We start from the raw sequence: 25,837 nt of genomic DNA, 5'->3' as shown, positions 1-25,837 counted from the left end.
TTGAGGCTTCCACTAGGGATGTAATCACATTCTGGGAGATTAAAATATAGTCAATTCTAGAGTAAGATTTATATTTTGCCGAGAAAAAAGTATAATCTCTGCTCTGTGTGTGAACAGCCCTCCAGCTGTCGATCAGCTGCAATTCTTGCATCATTCTCTTTACTTTCCTTAATTTGACATAAGATAGATGAGACGAGCCTTTTGATGTGTCTTTTATTGGATCCAAAGCCATATTTAGGTCGCCTCCTAACACTAGTATTCCCTCTTTATGTTGTTGAATAATCTGTAAATAGATTTCTAGAGAGGTTATTTGGTTTTCATTTGGCAGATATATATTTACCAATGTCACTTTTTGGCAGCCCAATGTACCTTTTACTATCAGGAGGCGACCTTCCTCATCCATGTATACCCCTTGTTCCTTCCATGGTGTCTGTCTTGCTATTAAAATAGATACCCCACAGGATTTCGAATTCTGTGAGGTGCTATGATATACCCAGGGGAAATAGTGACCTTTACTCCAAGGGATCCTATCCTTTTTAAAATGAGTTTCCTGTAAGAAAACTATTTGAGATTTAAATCTTTTCAACTCCATTATTAATCGTGTACGTTTCTCTGGGGTGTTTAGTCCCTTAACATTGTATGATGTGAAACTTATTTTAGTCATTTTTATTGTCAGTTCGGGGGGGGGGGGAGGGAAAAAGAGAGGAGACGAAAAATAAATAAATATATAAAAATAAAACCCAATCCACGCCCCAAAACAACCCCTTCTTTCAGATAAATGAGAGACAGATACTATATCCGGAGGTGTCCCCCAAGAAAAAAAAAAAAAAAAAAAAAAAAAACCCAACGCCTCCGACTTTTCCTCCACCTGGAGGAGAGGCGTTTAATATGGGGGTGTTAGTGAGCAAAAGAGGAGCAAGTGAACCGCGCCCACAATCAGCGTTCTCCACACTAACAATAATTATTTTTCTACCACATTCATCTTTTTCTTGTTAACATAGACATGATGTTTATCATTATCTTTACTTAATCCTTTACTTTTCACATATTATCTCTATTCTTCACCTTTATTTCTTTTCCCTTTCTCTTTCTCTTTCCCATCTTCTCTCCCTTCTCTCCCTCCTCCCCCTCATCATTTCTACTGCTACCCCTCTCTTCTTTTCCTTAAATAAATTACTCTCCCCTCAACCCCCCCCCCCCCCCCCGCTATCAACAGGAAAGGGAGGGCAGGAGGGGAAGATGTGCGGGGGACACAAAAAAAACAAAAAACAAAACACAATCTCCCCCTCCCCTCCCCTTCCCCCTCCAAAACCGAGTAAACCTTCACCCCCCCTCTTTATTCACTCTACTTCCCCATCCCACCTCTCCCCCCTAAGGGAGTCCTATTAAATCAATCCACATTTTGTGTCATTTGTGTCATATCCATGCAATCAAAAAAAAAAATATATATATATATATATATATATATATATATAAACCATAAGGATACTTATAATTTCCTTTCCCATCCCCTCCCCCTACCACATCCCCTATCATAAATCCAAAACCGTGTATATCAGAGTGCACACATTATCTCACACTTCCATTTTACCATCCCACCCTCCTCCCAATCCCTTTAACCTACCATACCCACTTCTCCATTTGTAAGAAGTCCTATTAGATCACTCTACTAAAAAAGTAAAAAACAGGAGAAAAAAAAAAAAAAAAAAAACACAATCTCCCCCTCCCCTCCCCCATCCCCTCCCCTTCACCCTCCAAAACCGAATAAACCTTCACCCCCCTCTCTATTCACTCTACTTCCCCATCCTACTTCTCCCCTCCAAGGGAGTCCTATTAAATCAATCCACATTTTGTGTCATTTGTGTCATATCCGTGCAATCACAAAAAAATAAAATAAAAATAAAAATATATATATATATATATATATATACATACATATATATACATATACATATATACATACATACATAAACCACAAAAATACTTATAGTTTCCTTTCCCATCCCCTCCCCCTACCACATCCCTTAACATAAATCCAAAACCGTGTATATCAGAGTGCACACATTATCTCACGCTTCCATTTTACCATCCCACCCTCCTCCCAGTCCCTTTAACCTACCATACCCACTTCTCCATTTGTAAAAAGTCCTATTAGATCACTCTACTTTTTATATGTGTATCATACAAAAAAAAAAAAAAAAATAAATAAATAAATAAATAAATAAATAAATAAATAAGAAAAAAAAAAAATAAAAAAATAATAATAATTATATAATATACTCTATTATCGCCCTTCATCTACGTTTCATATTCCTTATTCGTGCACTAAAAAAAAAAATAAAAAAAAAAAAAAATAAAAAAAAGAACTTTCCAACCCCCTTTTCCTTTTCTTTTCTTTTTTTTTTCCTTCCCCCCTCCCTTACCCTTTATCCATGCTTTTGCGTGTATGCACATCTATATATCTAAAAAAAAAAAAAAAAAAATTAATAAAAATAATAAAAAATAATTAATCCACATTGCCTCTTTCCACCACACAGCAATACATGCCACCATCTACCCCTCTGAGACGCAGGGAGGGAGGAGAAGAAAAAAAAAAAAAAAAAAAAGAAATAAAAAATACAAAAAATAAACACACAAATCCCAGAGATAGTATTTCTCGGGGAAAAAAATAAATAAATAAATAAATAGAAAAATAAAGAAAGGGGGAGTCCCAAAAGCAAAAAGTTAATTGGGGGAGGAGGTCCTTTGCCTCTTAATACAGGGTCTATCTTTTCTTCTACTTCTTCTACTTCAGCTTCACTTTGGTGATCCACAGCTTGGTCCCTCTGATTGGTCCCTCCTTTCTACCATTCTGTTCTTCCTTTTATTCAGGAAATCTTTCTCTTCTCCTATTATCAAGGGGTCTTTCCAGTTAGGTATCTCAATCATCTCTGATCCCAGAAATTGAAACAAATCGGGTAACTGCTTATGGTCGTATAGAGAAAACATTAGTCCTTCTTTTTTAATTATCAATGAAATTGGGTACCCCCATCGATATGTTGCCCCCTTAAGTAGCACATGATCTAATAATGGCTTCAACACTCGGCGTCTGTCTCTCGTCTGTCGGCAAAGATCTGAATAGATTTGTATCTCATGTTTATCAAACTCGACTGGGCTCTTTCTCCAAGCCGCTCTTATTATCTCCTCTTTCGTTTTATAAAAGTGTACTCTGCAGAGAACGTCCCTGGGAGCTTTCATGGCTATTTTCTGAGACACCGGAATCCTATGCACACGATCAAGCTCAATCTGCGTATCAGGGGGATTACCCAACAGTTCATTAAAAATATTCAGTAATACTCCTCTTAGCTCTGTAGCTGACACCGTTTCTGTAATACCTTTTATCCGCAGATTATTCCTTCTGCTTTTATTCTCAAATTCCTCCAAATGTAGCTGCATAGTAGTCATTCTCTGCGATTGCTCTATACATTTTTTCTCTAGTTCTTCCATCCGTATTTCTACTTTATTTTGGGATAATTCACAGTTATGCAATTTATAGTCTATTGCCTCTATTTTCTTCCGTACCTCACCCACTTCCTCCTTTAATGGACCCAGCAGATTACACATTAATGCCTGTATATCATCCTTTGTGGGTAGGGCTTGAATCAACTGTCTAAGCCCCTGTTCTCCTCCTCCCATCTCTTTTAAATCTGTGCCTGTTACTGGTGCCTGATATATCTGCCGGTCTGTTTCTGACATTTTCTGGACTGAGGCAGGGATATTATCTGAAAGTGGATACAAGATTGACCTTTCACTTTCGTTTTGATCCAGCCGTCCTCCTCTTATGCACTTCTCCATCTGTGCAGGGATATCTTTAGCCTTCGCTATCTCCTCTGTGTCCCAGCTCTGCATAGGGTTAATGCCAGTATACAAAGCAGTCTTTGAAGAGAGGAATGCAGTATCACATGCCGGGGTTTGCGAGGATTTAATGATCTTAGCTGTGTCAGCTGTCACGCCACTCTCCTCTCTTCCCCCGCTCTTCACCGTCCTAGCCTTTAGCTTTTCCTCCTCCTCCACCGCTGTACCCCCTCCGCTCTTCACCAGATACCTCGTGATATACGAGCGGACGGGAGCATTCAGCTGCTTTGTCTTCCGCCCACGGCCCGGCATGAACAGAGAGTCTCTCCGGTCCGCTGCTGTGTAATACACGCTGTCTGTAAGCACGGTCACCGCTCACACGAGCCTCCTCACTCCTCCATGCTCAGCACACACCCCCCGGAAACGGAAGTCCCAGTCGTACGTCAGAATAGACACCTATGGAATGTTTTTTGCCGTTGGGCTGCATATATGCAAATCTGTCTCTGAGCTGGGAACACAACGCACAGCACCTTCCCAGTACAGAGATGGAGGTTTCATCGAGAGCGCCAGGTCCCGTACTAATGATCTGGACCAAGAACTCCCGATTCCAGTTCACCTGATCACTGTGGTAACCTTTGCTTGGCTAAAACAGTGATCAGTCACAGTGAAGCCCACCCTTGTGTTTTTCTCTCTCTGTGAATGGAGAGGAAAGATACATTGTATCTTTCTTCTTACAGAGAGAAAAAAAAAGCGTGTGAAAAAAAATATATATAAATAAATAATAACAACACCGGTGTACAGTACATAATACATTGCAGGTGGTGTACACAGCATATAATACAGTATAGTCGGTTTACAGTATATAATACAGTGTGGTGTGGTGTGAAAAAAAACCCCATCATGTCTAGAAGGCCAACAAGGAGAGGCAGACACTCACAGGCCACTAAAAGAGGGCAAGCTGCCTCTGTGTCTACAGTGAAAAGTGGTGGTCGCGGACATGGTGCATCCACTGCAGGCGGGGCACACTTTTTTTTTTTTTTTCTGCTGCTGCCCATGTTATGGAGCCACAACAATCAGAAGAGTTGGTGAAGTGGATTGCTAAGCCATCCTCATCCTCCTTATCCTCTGTTACCCAGGCTTATACTAGTTTGCCTTCCAACGCAGCTGCCAAAGTGGACTATTCCACCGGCTCCTTGTCCACAGTTACACCTTCCATAGCCCCACCATCATGCACGGAGGAGTCACCAGAATTATTCGACCATAGTGCCGGTTATATACTGCTCGAGGATGCGCAGCAATTTGAAGTCTCCAATGTTGGTTCCCAGGTTGAGCCACAGAAGGACAAGAAACTAGCAGCCATGTCCCCCCCTTTTGTGAATTTGTGGAATGTGCTGTATCACATCTCATGGTCCAGCAGGCATGGTAAGGGACATTACCTTTCCTTCAAGGCACACTGGGTAAGTCTGCTAACAGCTGGGAAGGATGCAGTGTTGGAGCTTGCTCAATCACCATGCCTCCAAAAAGCTGGTTGTGATTCTGCCACATCTCTCTGCTCCAACCCCTCCTCTTCTTCTTCCTCTATAGCCTCTTACACTGAATTTTCCTCTGAACCAGCTGTGCTCCCCAAGAATTCAAGGGGCTACACAAGCAGTTAGGCCAAAAGATGCCATGCAGTGCTTCAGTTGGTCTGCCTAGGGGACATGAGCCACACTGAAGCAGAGATTCTGTCAGCTCTGCAGGGGCCGGCTCAGAGGTGGTTAACGCCATGGCAGCTTGAGCCAAGAATGGTTGCATGTGACAATGGCACCAACCTTCTCTCTGCCCTCTGACAAGGACACTTGACCCATGTTCCAGGCTTGGCACACATTCTGAATTTGGTGGTGCAGCATTTCTTGACCAGGTACCCAGGCTTACAGGTACTTTTGAGGCAGGCCAGAAAAGTGTGTGGTCATTTCCGGCAGTCATACAATGCCAGTGCTAGGCTGACTGACATTCAACAGGAATTCAGCCTGCCCACAAACCACCTCATTTGGGACATGACCACCAGGTGGAACTCAACTTTGGCAATGCTGCAGTGGCTGCACACAGAGCAGAGGGCCATAAATGAGTACCTACTGTATGTGAGTATGGCACCAGGGCAGGTTCAAGGGAGCTTGGCTTCTTTTCTTCATGCCAGTGGCTACTGATTAAGGATGCTGCATTGTCCTGTCACCATTTGAGGAGACCACAAGGGTGGTGAGCAGTAACAATGCATGCATCAGTGACACTCTCCCTCTAGTCTTCCTGCCTGAGCATGCGCTCTGTGGAATCATTGACAGGGCACTTGAGGCAGAACACGGGGAGGAGGACGTGGACTTCCTTTCCTCTCAAGGCTCCATTTATGCAGATAGCATTCCTGGGGGCCGCCAAACACACAGGAAGAAGAGGAGGAGGATTTGGTTAGCATGGTTGTGGATAACACGCAGCAGTTTTCAGGATGAGATGGATTTCAGTACCCAGAAAGTTGTACATGGCTGGGAGAAGGTAGTTCCTGACAATGTCATCCTTAGTGACCCAGAGGACTCAGAATCTCATGCCTCTGCAAACTTACACTGCATGGGCTCCCTGATTCTTCAAAGCCTGCGAAAGGACCCTAGGATTTGTGGTATCAAGGAGAGGGATCATTACTGGCTGGCAACCCTTCTTGATCAAAGTTACAATGGTAAATTTGCAGAGCTCATTCTGCCTTTGCAGAGGGAGCAGAGGATGAACCATCTCCTTGAAGAAAACTTTGTGTAATGCTTTTCCAGACCCTGGGAGGTTACCACTTCCTGGTGCTGGACAACGTGTTTCTGAGGCTTTGTTCGGTCAGAGGAAGAACAGTGGAGAAGGTGGCCGGCTGACCAATCCCTTTAAACTATTTTTTAGTCTTCAGCACCCAGGGCTGATAGGTTTAAGCAACTATTGGCAGCATCTGCATTATATGGTGCAAGAATATCTAGGGTTAAGAGCAGACTTGGAGTCCTTTCCAACTGAGCATCCACTGTGTTATTGGGTTTTGAGGATGGACCACTGGCCAGAACTTGCTCAATATGCAATTGAGATACTGGCCTGTCCTTCATACAGCATGCTTTCTGAATGCACATTCAGTGCTGCTGGAGGGTTTGTAATGGATCAAAGAGTGTGCCTGTCCACAGGCTTCATTGATAGGCTACATTTATAAAAATGAATCAGTCCTGGCTCAGCAGCTGTCAAGCCTCTGAAGCTGATGTCACTAATTGAATTTGCTAGGAATCTGGGATCCCTTGAAGATTGCCTATGCTGCCTATCCAGTTCCTGAATCTTGATGATGCTAGCTTTCAAAAATATTTTTGGTTTAGGGCAACACCAACACACAAGGCTCAATTTTCCTGTCCCTGTTTGACTGGGGCATCATCTTGTGAATTATAAAGATTAATCCAGAAATGCTATTAAACAACTTTGAGCAGAACCATAGGTGGCAGGAACCCTTTTTTCGGGGATGGGAGGAGCCGTTTGCACGTAGTGGACACGGGCTGCGCTGTGCCTCTCTCCCAGCGTGCGTTCACCTGCCTAGGACGGAGACCCGGAAGAGATGAGAGGCAGCGTTACACACGCTGCCTGAGCTCCCTCTCATGCATGCAGCAACGGGGCCAGCGGATCCATCGGAGATGAGAGGCAGCGTGACACGCTGTCTGAGCTCCCTCTCCCGCACGCAGCAACGGGGTCAGCGGACCCGCCGGGTGGTGAGCTCGCAGCCTGAAGCGGAGTGTGCCCCCCCCTCTCTCCCCCCCTTTCTCTCCCCCCTCTCGAGTGGACAACCGGAGAGGGCGCTGGACGGAAAGGCGGACACACAAAACAAAAGTAAGTGTGGGACATGTAGCAGAAACGGTAATGTGATTTTATGTCTCTGATAAACCCCATAAGTTTGAAGTTTGGCATACTGGGTATCCGGAGTACTGTTTTGAATGTGACATGCAGCAGAAGACACCCCCTGGACGGACGGCTGGAAATGGTAATGTGATTTGATGTCTTTGATTAACTCCATAAGTTTGGCATACTGGGTATCTGGAGTGCTGTTTTGAATGGGAGTGGTGGATTTGTTAAAGATCAAAAGAATAAGGACAACCTAATAGCAGCAATTTACCAAAGGAGTGTTTATGTGAACTCCCCCTCTCTTGCCGCAACAGACTCAGGGAGGTATATGATATTATGAATGGAACTGAGTAGGACGATGATGGCGTATGCCAAATGTATCTAACATATCAGACGCATGGAATGGCTGATGATTTAAATGTCTCAGTAAGTTTTGCAGTATCTGAGGGTATCCTTGAGAGGGTTGTGATCAAAACTGCTGGTAAATTAATCTCCTGAGTATCCCCATAAAGCTCTGTAGTATTTGGCATTGAGTGGATAAGGAGGAATAAAAAGGGACGAGGGCCCCAGTTTAAAACTCCAGGGTAAAACCGGGATCTGACTTGACGGGTACTTGGGGTTAAAAAATCGGACCCATGTAAATTAAGATACGGGGGAGCAAAAGCAGGGTTCCTTACGTTTACCCGCCGATCACCAAAGAAGTAGCAGGAGGGGTTGGACATTGGATTCCTGAAGAAGAAGGCCCAGGAAATGAGGGGTAAGGCAAGTAAAAAAAGGGGGTAGTGTGGGGTTTGTCTCTCTCTCTCCCCTCCCCCTCCTCCCCCCTATGTTTGTAATCTCTCCCCGGGAGGAGAACCCGTATTGGGGCCCTCAGAGAGGTGAGAAGGGTGGAGGAGGGGGCGGTGGCTCTCGGATATTAAATGACTACGTTAAACGTAATATCATACAATGTAAGGGGAATAAACAATGTAAAGAAAAGATTTATGGTTAGCAGAGAGCTACGGGACTATGGGGCAAACGTGATATGTCTGCAGCAGACACATATAGTACATGGAATAGGAGGGAGACTCATCTCTTGGCAATTCCCTAACTGGTTTTATGGGGACTCCACATCAAGTTATGCTAGGGGTGTAGCAATAGGGTTTGACAGGAGAGTAACTTTTGAGTTGGAGGAGCAAATAGTAGATCTAGAGGGAAGGTATCTTTTTATAAGAGGGAAATTATTCAATTCAGAATATACCATAGTAAATATTTATGCACCGAATAGAAATACAGAAAGGTTTTTGAGGAAAACTTTGAGTAAGCTAGCAGAATTTAAAAGGGGGAAATTAGTAGTGGCAGGAGACTTCAATTTGAGTGTGGAGCCTCGGAGGGACTCTATACGGGCGTTTGCCCGTGACTCGGTGGCAAAACAAAACGGATTGAAGCATCTGCTAACTGAGCATCAACTGATAGATGCTTGGAGGGTTAGACACCCGGGTATTAGAGACTACACGTTCTATTCGGCAGTACATGGGACATATTCCAGAATTGATTATGTGTTATTAGAGCATCAAATGCTCCCTCAGCTAAAAGATGTGGGAATAAAGCCGATGACCCTCTCAGATCATGCTCCTGTTATAATGCAGATAGAAATAACTACAGAGTGCTTCAAAGGTGGGATGTGGAAGATCAATGACTCTCTGATCTGAGATTTAGAGGTAGAAAAGAAAATAGAGAAGGAATTAGAGGAATTTTTTTGTAGGAATGAGACACCAGGTATCCCCAGAGGTATTATATGGGAGGCCCATAAAGCCTATATAAGAGGTATCTTGATAAGCATTGGGACTGGGAAAAAGAAAGAAAAAGGAAAGAAAATGGGGGATCTACGGAAGGAAATACAAGAGTTAGAGCAACAAACAAGATCTAAGGGGATCCCAGAGAGGCTGGAGCTGAGAAATAAAAGAGAAGAACTGAGAGAATTGATGGAGCAGGAAAGAAAACGGGCTTTCCACATAGTAGACAAAAAGAGATACCAAGAGGGAAATAAATGTGGGAAATGGATGGCGAGGGTAGTAAAGGAAAAAAAAAGGCCTCCTTTATAGCTAAAATCAGAAACGAGGGTGGGGAAATTAGACACTCAACCCCGGAAATAGCTAAAGTCTTTCATAGTTTCTATAGTCGGCTGTATAATGTGGGTCAAGAAGATAGGGGAAGAAATCAGGATGAAGCTAGGGGTTACCTCGAGTAACTTGACTTTGCAGGCCCTCCGGGGGAGGAACTGGATCTCCTAGAGGCACCAATAACACAAGAAGACGTTTTGAGAGCAGTTAGGGAGATGCCAACTGGGAAAAGTCCGGGCCCAGATGGGTATTCTATCATGTACTACAGGAAGTTTGGAAAGATCTTGGTGCCTCGTTATGCGACTATATGAACGCAATGGCAGAGGGAGAAAATTTAAGGGAAGAGGCCTTGATGGTGTATGTCACCTTGATACTGAAGGAAAGTAAAGATCCTTTGGCCCCAGAGAGTTACAGGCCAATATCTCTGCTGAACACCGACATTAAGATCTTTGCAAAAGTTATAGCAGAAAGGTTAAAAGTTGTACTGCCATACTGGATCTCTAGTGATCAGGTGGGCTTTGTCACAGGGAGGGAAGGGAAGGACAACTGCCTTAAATCTTTGTTGTTGATACATGAAGCTGGAGGGAGGGGAGCCCCAGTCGTCCTGTTGTCAATAGATGCTGAGAAGGCCTTTGACAGGGTCGACTGGGGCTTCATGAGGGACAGCCTGAGACATCTGGGAATAAAGGATAGAATGATGAGGTGGATCATGGCCTTTTACCATCATCCAACAGCAAAAAAAAAATATATGGAAGTTTGTCTCCGTCCTTAGAGCTGCATAATGGAACCAGACAGGGTTGCCCCCTGTCCCTGATGCTCTTTGTACTAGCTCTCGAGCCCCTACTGGCTGCAATTAGGAAAAAACAGGAATATAAGAGGGATTAGGGTGGGAAAAGAGGAATATAAGGTGGTCACATATGCGGACGATCTGTTGTTTTATGTGTCGGATCCTAGGATTACAATACCGAATATAATGAAGGAACTGAATAGATATGGAAAATTAACAAACTTCAAGATTAACGTATCTAAAACTGAAATTTTTAATATTACAGTAACGGAAAAGGAGCGACAGGTACTTCAGGCGTCACTGCCTTTCCCTTGGTGTGAGGGGGAGTTAGGGTACCTGGGAGTGACGCTGACGGCATCACTTTCGTCTGCATATGCGGCCAATTATGTCCCGACCCTTAATAAGATCAGAGATTTTTTAAGACATATGAAATATAAACCATTATCAATGATTGGTAGGATAAATGCGCTAAAAATGTTTATACTGCCTAAGCTAACGTACGTCTTCCAGATGGTCCCAATAAAAATCCCACAAGAATTTTTTGTGAAATTAAGATCTCTGATAATTACATTTTTATGGGGACGTAGGAATCCTAAAATTTCATGCGCTATATTGGAAAGGGCCAAAGGAAAGGGGGGATTGGCAGCGCCAAATTTTAAGAGATACTATCAGGCAATTATTATATCACGAATCACAGGTTGGCTACACAATAGGGGGAGTAAGGGATGGGTGGATATCGAGGAAGCACAAAGCATGGCTGATTTAGGGAAAAATATATGGGTTCCAAGGGAGCACAGGGAACTTGCAAGAAGCACAAAACCACTAACACTAAACGTTTTTAAAATATGGGATGAGCTGGGAAAACTATATCATTGGGAATTCAATTCTCCGTTAATTTCTCTATTAGAGACAAATTACTTTAAACCTGGGAAGGAAGAACACATATATTTCACGAGGTGGGCAAAGAAAGATGACATAAAGTTAAAAGATGTGATGTGTGGAAATAGATTACGTACTTTGAGTGAATTAAGACAACAATGGGGAATTAGATCGTTAGATAATTGGAGATATGTACAAATACAGCACTTTGCACGGGCGCTGCCTCAGCCACTACGGGGGGAGGGAGAGTTGAGACCTATGGAGAGATTTCTCTCCTCCCCCGAGTGCCGGAGACAGACTATATCCAAAATATATGGAATTCCGGGAGAAGAAGGGGAAGTGGGGGACCCACCCTACTTGAAGAAGTGGGAGGAAGAACTGGGAGCTCTGAGGGATGAGGATCATAGAGGTAGGATTTTGAGAGCTGTATGTACTACCTCTGGAGATACTAGGACAGTTGAAATGGCATATAAATTGATGGCAAGGTGGTATATAGTCCCGCAAAGAGCACAGAAAATCAGAGCAGAGACTTCAGCATTGTGCTGGAGGGGGTGTAGCACCCCGGGACTTATGCACATATTTGGTGGGACTGTCCGAAGATTCAACTTTACTGGGAAATGATTATAGATAACATACAACAGATAACAGGAGAACAAGTCAGGAAGGGTGTGCTTGTTCCATGACACGGATAAAACTATAGCGCACTATAAAAAAACATTGATACCCCATATGTTGAATGCAGCTAAAAGTTTAATTCCAAAAGCTTGGGGAGCCCTTAACCCTCTTTCAATTAAGGAGTGGATAGAGAGGATTGATTGGATAAGATCGATCGAGGAAACCAGACTTATGCCGCGTACACACGGTCGGAGAATCCATCGGAATGCGTCTTATCGGACCGTGTCGTCAGATAGTCCGACTGTGTGTGGTATGCATCGGACTGATTCCGTCCGAATCTCCGTCGGACCCAATTTTCCAACATGTTGGAAATATTTCCCGACCAACTGGGCCGGTCGGACGTAATCCGATCATGTGTAGAGAATTTTGATCAGACCAAGTGCCAGGCATGCTCAGATCAAATTCCTACATCAAAGCTATTGGCTACTAGCCTGAATGTAGTCCCATCGTAACGAAATTATGTCATTACGTTCTGAAAGATCGGATTTTTCGACAACTTAGTCCGACCATGTGTATGCAACAGTTTCAGACACAATCCATCAGACTAAATCTGAGGGACAAAATCCGACGGATTTGATTGGCAGAATCTCCGACCATGTGTACAAGGGCTTAGAGAGGAAGATCAGGTAGAAATATTCTACGAGATATGGGGAAGATGGTTGGAGTTTAAAAAGACAGTAAAACATCTGGAAATGTCGGAGGGTTAGAAAGATGGGAAGGAGAGAGAGGAAGGAGGAAAGAGGGTGAGGGAAGTTCGGGGGGGGGGGGGGGTGAGGGGCGAGAGAGAGAGAGGGGAGGGGTGGGGGCGTGATTATGAATAAGGAAAGTAAGGGTTTCTATTTTGAAAGGTTGCTATATGGCTATTTAATATATTAAGGATAAGAATAAAGGTAAATTGTGGGTTAAAAATATATAAAAAAAACATGAAAGAATATATGCAGATGATGGTTGGCAGTCTTGGTAAATTTCACGCGGGTGAGATAATGAACGGGCGGATAAACCGAGGCGAGCATACCTCAGCGATGGAAATCAGTATAATAGACCCGCTGCCTACTGATGCAAAAAGAAAAAAAAAAGAAAACTTTGAACAATTAAGATCAGATAGATTATCAACTATAACTCTGTTCCCCAATAATTAGGGGGGTGATTTATTTGTTAAAACTAAGGGTTACAGAAAGCAAAGTGGTTATCAAAATTAAGAAAACAGAACAAAACATAACATAGACACCATATAATGCTAAGACATAAAGAATTCCAAAATCTTGTGGTAGATTTCAGGTTATGTATCCATTATCGGGAATCTGCTGATCCAACAATTCCAATTATTGTGAAATTTTTGCATAGAGTCTGTACCATAAGCTAATGTCTGTTCATATTGGGCAGAATTCTGCACTTTTTTGATAGTTTCTGACACATTAGGGGCTGTAATAGTTTTCCAAAGATAAGCTACAGCCATACGAGCTGCTGTTAGAATTTGTACAATCAGGAAACTTGTTTATTATTATTATTATTCAGGATTTATATAGCGCCAACAGTTTGCGCAGCGCTTTACAATATGAGGGCAGACAGTACACTTGCAATACAAATCAATACAGTAGGGATCAGAGGGCCCTGCTCATTAGAGCTTACAATCTAGAAGGGAGGGTCAAGTTGAAACAAAAGGTAATAACTGTGGGGGGGATGAGCTGATGGAGAAAATGAAAATACAGCTATGTGTGGGGTAGGCTTCTCTGAAGAGAAGTGTTTTCAGGGATTGTCTAAAAGCTAATAAAGTAGGAGATAGGCGGACAGATTGGGGTAGGGCATTCCATAGGATTGGAGAGGCTTTGGAAAAGTCCTGGAGGCAAGTATGGGAGGAGGTGATGAGGGAGCTAGAGAGCAGGAGGTCTTGAGAGGAACGAAGAGAACGAGTAGGTTGGTATTTAGAGACTAAGCTAGTGATGTAGCTGGGGGCAGAGTTGTGGATGGCTTTGTATGTAGTTGTTAGTATTTTGAATTTAATTCTTTGGCTGAGTGGAAGCCAGTGGAGGGATTGACAGAGAGGAGTAGCAGACACCGAGCGATTGGTAAGGTGGATGAGTCTGGCAGCGGCATTCATGAAGGATTGAAGAGGTGATAGACTATGTAGAGGTAAGCCAATGAGAAGGGAGTTGCAGTAGTCGAGGCGGGAGATAGTTTAGGAACTATATCTTATTTTAGATGCAAGAGAACCATCTCTGGTGTAGGGGAGGTGAAGAAGCCTGTGACCTTGGATATTAGGGAGAATTTCCCATTCCAGAAGCTGCATAGGCATCTGCATTTTCAAAACACATGGAACATAGTTCCCGTATCTCCACATCTTCTCCTACATTCGGCTGTAGAGTCAGGAAAGATTTTGGCTAACCTAAGGGGGGCACGATAGCTTCTGTTTTTGCTTCTAGCATTTTAGGAATTCATCCCAGTGATTGACACATCTGGATGCCTTAAAGGTAAGTCCTCTGGCTTAATTCCATTCCAAATGGCTGAAAGTGGTGCCTAACTCTCTTTCCCATGCCAGCATAGGGGTCGTTTTGATACAGCCAACGTCAGGTTGTAGATGGGCATAGAATCTTGAAATGCCTCCCTTTCTAAATGGTCTAGCTTGGAGCTCCTGCCAGATCACTCTATTAACCTCTACAAGAGTAACTCTGAGGGGTTACATTGTTGTGGCACCACCAACACCCAAGGTCCAATTTTTGTGGACCTTTTTGACTTGGGCGTGTAATTACAATAATTTTTAAAAGCAGGGACCAATTCTGCACCCAACAAGAGTAACTGTGAGGGGTTATAGTATTCTGGCACCACCAACACCTAAGGTCCAATTTTTCTGCAGACTATATAGTACAATCCATATAGTATATATATAGTATAGTATATATAATGCAGTTCAGCGTATATAGATCAGTCTGTATAGTATATATATATATATATATATATATATATATATATATATATATATATATATATATATATATATATATATATATATATATATATATATATATATATATTACAGTGCAGGGTATATAATGTGCAGTGCAGATTATATAATATGATGTACTGAAGTGGTTAAGGGGAACCCTATGACAGAATAAATTTAAAAAACAAAATAGGGCCCCCCCCCCCAAAATCCATACCAGACCCTTTGGGTCTGGCATAGATTTTAAGGGGAATTCCCCCCAAAGGGGGGATGAGCGAGCACCCCCCCAAAACCATACTAGGTCACTTGCCCTCAAAAGAGGGAGGGTCCCCCCAAAGCACCTTGCCCCCATGTTAATGGGGACAAGGGCCTCTTTCTGACAACTCTTGCCCTGTGGTTGTCGGGGTCTGTGGGTAGGGGGCTTCTCAGAATATGGAAGCCCCCTTTAACAAGGGGGCCCCCAGATCCCACCCCATATGTAAATGGGTGTTAGGTGCATTGTATCCCTACCCATTCACCAAAAATAGTGTTAAAAAATAAAAGCCACAATAGACAGTTTTTGACAATTCCTTTATTTAAAGAAAAAAAGTGTCCTGCAATATCGATCCATCTTCAATCACGCCGCCTGACGGATCCAAAGAATATATAAAAAAGCTCAGCCTCAATGGGAGGCCTTCCGGCAACTGCTGTCTCTTGGCTGTGACAGCTGTTATATAGGCAAAGGTGGGTCCACCCAGTGATGTAATGTGACATCAGAGAGGGGCTGGGTCATCCTCAACATGTTGAGGGCATGTGACCTGCTATTGTTCAGGAGGGGGGAACTTGCTCGCCCCCTCTATCCTGTCCTCCAGGCTGCATGCTCAGATAAGGGTCTGGTATAGATTTTGGGGGGGCCCTGCGCCATTTTTTTTTTACATTTTGGCATGGAGTTCCCCTTAAAATACATACCAGACCCAAATTGCCTGGTATGGACTGGGGGGGACTCCACACCAATTTTTTCCTTGATTTTTTTTTTATCTATATTGTGGGCTGATAATACCTGAGGAGGTAACCATTCCTGTGCTTGCGTCTACCAATGCTTTAGCCTTTTTCTCTCTCAGATTTTTTCTGATATTTATTTTAAATCTATTTGAGCTATTTAAGCCATCTCACCTGTCTCCTATTTCAGATGCCAACCTCTGTGAACCTTCAGTTCTGTGTTCGCTACTATAAAAACAGACTGTTAATATACACATGTTGGTAATTACCATCGAACTTGGCTACCTCTCAGCCTTCTGCTTGACACCGGTTTAGGTTCCTGGTTACAAAAGTGTACTTAATTGCTTACCAGCAATTCAGCATTGTTTATCCCTGCTACTAAAAATAGCTGGTAAGAAAAAACCCTCTTTCCTACATGAATTATTATTTTCTTGCTATTTTCTTTATCTATGTGCTATATCATTTAGGGCTATCTAATTTTTTTTTTTTTAGAAATGTTATTTTGCTGTTGTACTGTAATACACATCACACAGATGCGCCACTTTACAGACAGACTAAGGGGAACCCCCCCACCCAGGCATGATATTTAAAGGAATATTTCATTTTTATTGTTTCACTTTAAGCATTATTAAAATCACTGCTCCTGAAAAATGAATGCATGTCCCCTGGGGCAGTACCCCGGTCCCCACACACTTTTTATGGCAATAACTTGCAAATTAGCACTTTTGATTTTTCATGCTTGTGTCCCTTAGACTTTAATAGGATTTGCATGTTCGCACAATTTTTTTGTCTGTTTTGTCTGACCATGGAGTGTTCGGCCCACCCCTATAAAAAAAAGTCTTGCCAGCTGTGTAAATAGCAAGTCATAAAAACTAATTGTGGCATGAAAGTCTGAAGGGTGTTAGCCTTTTCAGGAACCATGTTGAGAGGCTTGAATTCTAGTATCAATTAATTATTAGGCATCGCTTCTGCGTGGTGGTGAGACCGGTGCACCCCATGTTCCCTATATTTTAATTATCTACTTTTGCATATGTTTTGAATAAAAATTACTTTTTTTTCTATACAATATTTTTAAACTGTCCTTGATATCTTTATTCCTCAAGCTGTATATGAAAGGATTTATCAAGGGAGTAAATACTGTATACAACAAGGACATTATCTTACTGATAATTTGTGATTGCCCTTCCTTTGGAATCAGATATGCAGCAATTAGGGTTCCATAAAATAGAAACACAACAGTGAGATGGGAGCTACAAGTGGAAAAGCATTTCTGTCTTCCAGAAATGGAAGGTATCTTTAACAGTGTTAAAACAATATAAATATATGAAACCACTATCACTGGGAAGGGTAAGATTATCACAGGAACACACAACAAGGTTTTTTCCATTTGAATACTGGATGTATCTGAACAGGAAAGTTCCACAAGAGGATTGAAATCACAATATAAATAGTCAATAACATTTGGTCCACAGAATTCTAGTTGACTTATGGCAAATGTTAATGTTGATACCAAAGAACAGCTGAAAATCCAGGATGCAAAAACAAATTTAATGCAAAGTGTTTGTTTCATAATGGAGGTATAATGCAGAGGAGAGCAGATGGCCAGATAGCGGTCATAGGACATCACTGTCAGAAGGTAACATTCAAATGCTTCTGTTGAAGCAAAGACATAATATTGAGTGATGCAACCAGAAAATGATATGGAGGTCATCTCATGTAGAATAATATTTAACATGTTAGGAGCAATATCTGTGGTCAGCAAGATGTCAGATATAGAGAGTTGGGAGAGGAAGAAGTACATGGGAGAATGAAGGGTCTTGCTATAATATACCAACATGATGATCAAAAAGTTTCCACATATTGTCACTATACATATAATAAGGACCAAGGTGAAGAGCAGCAGATTATATACAGCATTGCTATTGAATCCCAAAAAAAAGAAAGTGGTGACATTACCTTTATGAGTGGTCTGTGTGACATAAGAAAACAAATTATTAATGTAATATTTATTTATTTTAGCAGTACAAAAATACATCTATGTTCATGTTGCTTAATGAATCATAGTAAATAAGGAGAACAAGTTTACTGGTGAAGAGCAGCAGATTATATACAGTCTTGCTGTTAAATCCATCCATTAAAGAATGTGGTGACATTACCTTTATGTGTGGTCTGTATGGAAGCAGAAAAGATTTATATAATATTTATAAGTATTAACCATAGTAGGGACAATGTATGTTCAGTTTGCGGAATGATTATTAGTAGATAAGGGGAACCTGTGGCTTTAATACCCAACCACTTTTAACCCTTTTTCTGCCAGTACATTGAAAACTTCTTCCAGCTGGACAGGTCTGTATGCCATATAGACCTTGCATTTTCTGTGCCTGTAAACTCATGGTTGCTCATGGTTGCTTCAACAACCATGAATTTACACTCAAATGGAAGCTGCCACTTTGTATTTTACTGAATGAAGGTAATCAGCAGCTAACAAGCTTCTGATTAAATGTAATCAAGCAGCAGCATGGCTGCAGATTGCATCCACATGCCAGAAGTGTGCTCTTTTTACTTGCCCTTGTCCCCTACAGTGTCCCCTTTCAGTGTCTCCATCCAGTACCCCCCTTCAGTGTCCCCTACAGTGCCCTCTTTAGTGTCTCCATCCAGTTCTGCCCTCCAGTGTCCCCTACAGTGTCCCTCTTCAGTGTCTCCATCCAGTTCTGCCCTCCAGTGTCCCCTACAGTGTCCCTCTTCAGTGTCTCCATCCAGTTCTCCCCTCCAGTGTCCCGTGCAATGTCCTCCTTCAGTGTCTCCACCCAGTGCCCCCCTCCAGTGTCCTCTACAGTGTCCTCCTTCAGTGTTGTGTCTCCATCCAGTGCCCCCCTCCAGTGTCCCCCTTCAGTGTCCCCTACAGTGTCTTCATCCAGTGCCTCCCTACAATGTTTCCTACAGTGTCCCCCTTCAGTGTCTCCATCCAGTGCCCCCCTACAGTGCCCCCCCCTCCAGTGTCCCTCTCTTTACCCCTCCCTGATCCCTAATCACTGTAAATGTCCACATTGCCAGCACCGGCTCTGTCATCCTGCCGGCGGCTGGATTCTTTATCCTTCTCATCGGCTTTGACATCCTGCCAGCTTTTACATTTCTATCTGTCACTCTGACCCCCCCCCCCGCAATACCTCCCCTCTTAACGATCCCCTGGCATCAGTCCTGCTCTTGTCCGGCTCTGGTCCCACTGTACTGCTGGCTGGCTCTCTGTCTTCCTCCTTATGCCAGCTGCAGATTCTGGGGCACACAGACAAGCTGTCAGGTAGGGAGCGGGGAGGGGGGTGGTAAACATGTATTTACCAGCCCCTTTTCTTAACTTGAATGGGCACAGTGAACAATCACTAACGATTGCTCCTTTATCTATCCTTACTATGCTTCTGTTTTGTTTATGAATAGGAGCCTCTATAAAGACTTCTATTCATTCATGTACAGTGCAGCTCAGGTTGCAGAGAAAGAGACTGACTTCAGTCCTTTTTTCTCTGTCTCAAAAAATAGACATCAGTGGTAAGTTTAGACCTCTGATATCTCATCAAAATCAACAAATCTCCTGCCCCCCAAAAAATATTTGACATCCATGTAGGTCCAGGTGCATGTCCTGAGCTCACAGTCGGTATTTGGGGTTGTGCACCCACACCCACATGGATGTCAAATTGGGAGCAACAGTTGTACCTGTGCAGCCATAGAATCTCAGTTGGCATGAATAGGATTGCTTGCACAGGGATTCATGGAACACCTGTAAAGGTAAACATGGCATCCCCTTGCCGGTAAACACAGGAAAACACTTTAGTATGCCTAATGTGAATGAGGCCTTAGTAGCAATTTAGCAGGAATTTTGCAAGTTACATTATGTTTGTGTGCGTTAATAATAACTTCAGTGTATTTTTAGTAAAAATTGCGAGTTGATGAACATTTGCGCAACTATTCCTGGGGCCTAAAAATCAGTAGCACTTTATTTATTATTCTACAGGTCATATGCTTTTTAGAAAATATATGGTTTGGGGGGTCTTTTACAAATTCTGAAAGCTGTAATTGAAAAATTATAACCTCAGATTTTTAGAGTAAATATTATTATTTTTTTCATCTACAGATTTATGCACCTTCAGTTTTCACCATTTCACAAAGAGACGCAATTAAAAATGTACAAATATTTGTTATTTATTAACTCAGTACAGTTTTAACTTCTTTATTTAGTAGGAATTTAGCAGGGGTTTTGTAAATGTCGCCACATATGTATCCACTAATAATGATTTTAATTTATTTTTAGTAAAAATTGTGATATGATAAATATTTGTGCAAACATAACAAGGCCTAAAAAAGTCAGTAGCACATTTTTTTTTTTTATTCTAACGGCCACATTCTTTTAGAACATATATGGTTGGAAAGAGAGGGGGATCTTTCACAAACTCTGAAATCTGTAAGTGAAAAATTGCAAAATTCATGGAAAAATTGCAAAATTGGTCTGGCCACCTGAGTTTAAAAGTTGAGAGCAGGGCCTGGCAGCAAAAACATTAAAGATATTTTTTTAAAAAGACAATATTTTTATTCTAACACATATTTGGTTGATTGAGGTGACAATGGCTTTATTTAGTTTAACAGGCTAAGCAAATGTTTCCTTTGCTAAGTGGACAGACTCTGTTCTTGAATTAGATGACATGCAGATTTAGGAGAAGTATGTCGTTCCTTTTAACTATAACACATATAAAGTGGAACATAGCGGGGCAAATAATAAATTACGTACTGTATGTATAGTATATACACAATATTTAAAAAGACTCAAGATATACCGTATATACTCGAGTATAAGCCGAGATTTTCAGCCTCTTTTTTGAGGCTGAAAGTGCCCCCCTCGGCTTATACTCGAGTCATCGCTGTCTGCCTGCTCGATCAGCGTATCGAGCAGACAGACAGCGGCCATTCTAACATTCAAACGCCGCGCCTCCGCCTCCGCCTTCGCCTGTGATAGGCGGAACACTGAATTTCCCAGCAGCCTGTGTTCCGCCTATCACGGACATCGTCTCATCCTCGTACTACGGACGAGGATGAGACAATGTCCGTGATAGGCGGAACACAGGCTGCTGGGAAATTGAGTGTTCCGCCTATCACGGACATCCGATAGGCGGAACACTCAATTTCCCAGCAGTCAGTGGGAAATTGAGTGTTCCGCCTATCACCGACGGAGGCGCGGCTTTTGAATCCTAGAATGGCCGCCGACGAAGAGCTGAAGGACGGAGGCTCGGCTCGGGACGGGACGGGACGGGCCGGGCCGGGACGGGACGCAGGCTGGACGGGACGCAGGCTGGACGGGACGCAGGCTGGACGGGACGCAGGCTGGACGGACACAGGCAGGCTGGACACAGGTAGGCTGCACGGACACACACACACACACACACACACACACACACACACACACGGATGCATGGACACACACACACACACACACACACACGGATGCATGGACACACACACACGGATGCATGGACACACACACACACACACACGGATGGATGGACACACACACAGGGATGGATGGACCCACAGGGATGGACGGACACACAGGGATGGACAGGCATGTCTCACCCTCGGCTTATACACGAGTCAATAATTTTTTCCAGTTTTTTGGGGGTAAATTGGGGGCCTCGGCTTATATTCGGGTCGGCCTATACTCGAGTATATACGGTACTCTAAATGGCCTCCCCTCTAGTATATCATCACAGCGCTCAAAAACCCCTTTCCCTTCCTAGCTGCCACTTAAAATTTTTTTTAAATATATCTCTCAAGAGGTGACGAAATGAACAAAATAATACAAAAATCACCTTGTGGCGCTATAAACGCAACACTGCTAAATACCAGTGTACAAAAAGGTCCAACTGGACTCTGTGAATAATATGAACTCAAGTGCATAAATAAAACACACATTAAAGTAAATGCTAATACAATCACAGTCAAAAATCACATGTGAATGATAACAATCAAAAAAAAAAATATCGCATGAACTTCAAATGAGTGAAAATATATATGAATCAAAAATATGTGAAAAATTAATATAGCAAATAAATCAAGCAAAATATTAACTGCTATAAAGGTGCTCAAATAACAAAGTGCAGTCCCAAAGAAAATGTGGTTTCAGAAATCCAATAATAACTCAGACACACTCAATGTCTGATTGTGAAATGATGATCACAGTGATTCAAAAAATTCTTCTCCAGTGATAGTTCTAAAGCGGAGTGTCCATAAACGCAAAACCTTCACCGCACCCTCAGTGCTCGTGCCCCCCTTGTCTAGAACACTCACCAACAGTATTGCCCAGCACTCTCGTGTCGGGCAAAAAACGCTTATAATGAATACAGATGGTAGCAGTTCCTCCAGCCCAAATCTTGTACCAGACTCCGCGGCAGAGGTTAGTGGGTTAGTATCTCAGAGTTACATGAATCAAATTAAAAGCAGGCACTTCAAATAGACATTCCACTGATCAATCAGGAGATCCTATACTCTTAGGCATTGGTGAGCACATCAGAAGCAAGTCCAGTTGACATCAAAAAGCACCGAATCTATAACAAGGCAGCTGTGCGGTACCTGACAGCAGACAGCCCAGTTTGAAAGCAGCGCCAACACGTGATAACCAGTCCTTCAATATGTGTGTACATATTGAAGGACTGGTTATCACGTGTTGGCGCTGCTTTCAAACTGGGCTGTCTGCTGTCAGGTACCGCACAGCTGCCTTGTTATAGATTCGGTGCTTTTTGATGTCAACTGGACTTGCTTCTGATGTGCTCACCAATGCCTAAGAGTATAGGATCTCCTGATTGATCAGTGGAATGTCTATTTGAAGTGCCTGCTTTTAATTTTAATTTGATTCATGTAACTCTGAGATACTAACCCACTAACCTCTGCCGCGGAGTCTGGTACAAGATTTGGGCTGGAGGAACTGCTACCATCTGTATTCATTATAAGCGTTTTTTGCCCGACACGAGAGTGCTGGGCAATACTGTTGGTGAGTGTTCTAGACAAGGGGGGCACGAGCACTGAGGGTGCGGTCAAGGTTTTGCGTTTATGGACACTCCGCTTTAGAACTATCACTGGAGAAGAATTTTTTGAATCACTGTGATCATCATTTCACAATCAGACATTGAGTGTGTCTGAGTTATTATTGGATTTGTGAAACCACATTTTCTTTGGGACTGCACTTTGTTATTTGAGCACCTTTATAGCAGTTAATATTTTGCTTGATTTATTTGCTATATTAATTTTTCACATATTTTTGATTCATATATATTTTCACTCATTTGAAGTTCATGCGATATTTTTTTTTTTTTTTTGATTGTTATCATTCACATGTGATTTTTGACTGTGATTGTATTAGCATTTACTTTAATGTGTGTTTTATTTATGCACTTGAGTTCATATTATTCACGGAGTCCAGTTGGACCTTTTTGTACACTGGTATTTAGCAGTGTTGCGTTTATAGCGCCACAAGGTGATTTTTGTAGTATTTTGTTCATTTCGTCACCTCTTGAGAGATATATACACAATATGTAAAAAAAGCTTTGCACAACTACATTTAAAAGGCAAAAATTGAGTTATATATACAATTTTATTGTCTGGCTTTAAGTACAGTTTAATGTCATAACAGTGATAGGAAACAAAACAAAAAAAAAACATAAAGCACCAAGTTATAAAAAAAATCAAATTGATCATAACCATTGTTATTTTCATTCATAAAACATTATAGGTTGGTGAATTTTGTCTGAAAAAAAAAAAAATTTACTTACTCTATTCATTAATGATGTCTGATGAAAATCCATATGTGGTTATTATTTCATTTAAGTTTAAATAAACCAACAAAAAAATAAGATTTTATTTTCGGCAAAATGAAAAGTGTCAATATTAAAAATGTAACAATATGACACAAACTGTCTTTTTTATCAGTTTTTCTATTTAACATGGAAGATTGTAAAAAATAAATAAAACAATAAATACATAAAAAAGTGTGACAGTCAAAATAATGTTAAATATGTCAAAGTAATTAAAAAAAATTATATATTGTTCTGATTCAATATTACATTAATCGTCTTCATAAGAGTTTTTCTATTTAACATGGAAAAAATAAGATCTAGATGAAGTCATGAATGGAAAGAAAAAACAGAAAGAGAGAGAGATAAAATATTAATAAGTATCTTATATATCTACTGAAAATGTAAAACAAATGATGTGTATCGGTGGATAAGCACAGTTGACTGAATAGGAAACCTGTTTTCACACAAACATTTATATGTTACTATGCAGATTAAAGATTCCATAGAGAGTAATCAAGATCTCTTTGGGTTTACGTTTGTAACTATAAAAAAATAACATGTATTTATTATATTTAATATTTTTTCAAAATCCAATGTAGTAAATAATTGCTCAGGAAACACCAGTGTAACATTTTAAAGGAACCTGTGTTGAAATAGATATGTAGTCTATACTGTATTGAGATGAAAATAGTCCTCTAAGAAAAATAATAATAGTGAATAGGAATGAGCCGAACACCCCCGGTTCGGTTCCATCCAGAACTTTCGAACGGACCGAAAATTTGTGCGAGCTTTAGAACCCCATTTAAGTCTATGGGACTCAAACGTTCAAAATAAAAAGTGCTAATTTTAATGGCTAATATGCAAGATATTGTCCTAAAAAGAGTTTGGGGACCTGGCTCCTGCCCCAGAGGACATGGGTCAATGCCAAAATTGTTTTTAAAATTGGCCATTTTTTTGGGAGCACTGATTTTAATGACGATTAAAGTGAAAAAAAAGTGAAATATTCCTTTAAATATCGTGCCTGGGGGGTGTCTATAGTATGCCTGTGAAGTGGCATATGTTTTCCATGTTTAGAACAGTCCCTTTTAAAACTTTTGCTTTCAGTTTTAAGGTAATATCTGGTTCTGGCAATATGGATGAAAATCATTGCGAAAAATGGCATGGGTAGCCCCCCTGCCCATTAACAGCCCCTTTGCATCTTGTACAGATATCAAGGGGAACCCCGTACCCAAATTAAAAAAAGGAAAGGCGTGGGGCCTCCAGGCCCTATATACTCAGAACAGCAGTATACAGGTGGTGCAAACAAGACAGGGACTGTGTAGGTTTGTTGTGTTAATTTAATTTGTTGTGTTAATTTTGAACTGGTACATTTTGAAAGTGTAGCTCCAGTCAAAAAAATTATTTTTAAGCTTTTTGGAAAACATGGGAAGGGTTATTAACCCTGTATAATTTTTTTTTTTCCGCATGCCTTTTTTCAACTCACTTCCTGTTGTCTCCTTCCATTTGCAAGTAGGAGACGTTTGTAAGTTGAATGTTTGAAAGTAGAGGCCTGCCCTATATACTCTGCAGAAATGGGGGCCTAAGGTGTTGGTGTTGCCACAACACTGTAAGCCCTCAAAGTGGCTCTTGGTGGGTGCAGAAACGGGCTCTGCTGGGAAATATTATATCAAGAATTGCAATTACATGCCCCAGGGGCTGAAAAATTGGGCCTTAGGCACTGCTTGCTGGTGCCACAACACTGCAACCTCTCCCAGATACTCTAGTTGGAGTGCAGGAATGAGCCCTGCTGCAAAGCATTGCATCAAAAATTGTATTACATGCCCCTGTTAAACAGAGGCTGAAAAATTGGGCCTTAGGCACTGGTGCTGGTGCCACGACACTGCAACCTCTCCCATATACTCTATTAGGAGTGCAGGAATGAGCCCTGCTGCAAAGCATTGCA

General features: G+C 41.8%; 1 protein-coding gene across 1 annotated transcript; it reads right to left on the bottom strand.

Moving 5' to 3' along the window:
* Positions 1–15,235: 15,235 nt before the first annotated feature.
* On the bottom strand, positions 15,236–24,323 carry LOC143961512 (olfactory receptor 1468-like). The gene is made up of 2 exons (XM_077470807.1): positions 23,872–24,323; positions 15,236–18,035 (listed from the first exon to the last, which is right to left on the bottom strand). Exons 1-2 carry the CDS (start codon positions 23,902–23,904, stop codon positions 17,085–17,087), a joined length of 984 nt encoding a protein of 327 aa, XP_077326933.1. The 5' UTR covers positions 23,905–24,323; the 3' UTR covers positions 15,236–17,084.
* Positions 24,324–25,837: the final 1,514 nt, after the last annotated feature.

The sequence above is a fragment of the Lithobates pipiens genome, unplaced genomic scaffold (genome assembly GCF_037356315.1).
Source record: "Lithobates pipiens isolate NorthernLeopardFrog02 unplaced genomic scaffold, aLitPip1_a1.2 Scaffold_8, whole genome shotgun sequence".
In the NCBI taxonomy this organism is placed as follows: Eukaryota; Metazoa; Chordata; class Amphibia; order Anura; family Ranidae; genus Lithobates; species Lithobates pipiens.
The sequence above is the reverse complement of the archived record's forward strand: the minus strand, read 5'-3'. Positions and strand labels throughout refer to the sequence as shown.

Coding starts and splice junctions, on each gene's coding strand:
- LOC143961512 (XM_077470807.1), bottom strand. CDS start 23,904: ATGGATTTTCATCAGACATCATTAATGAATAGA. Junction 18,036..23,871: donor AGACATCATTAATGAATAGA/GTAAGTAAATTT, acceptor TATGTCACACAG/ACCACTCATAAAGGTAATGT.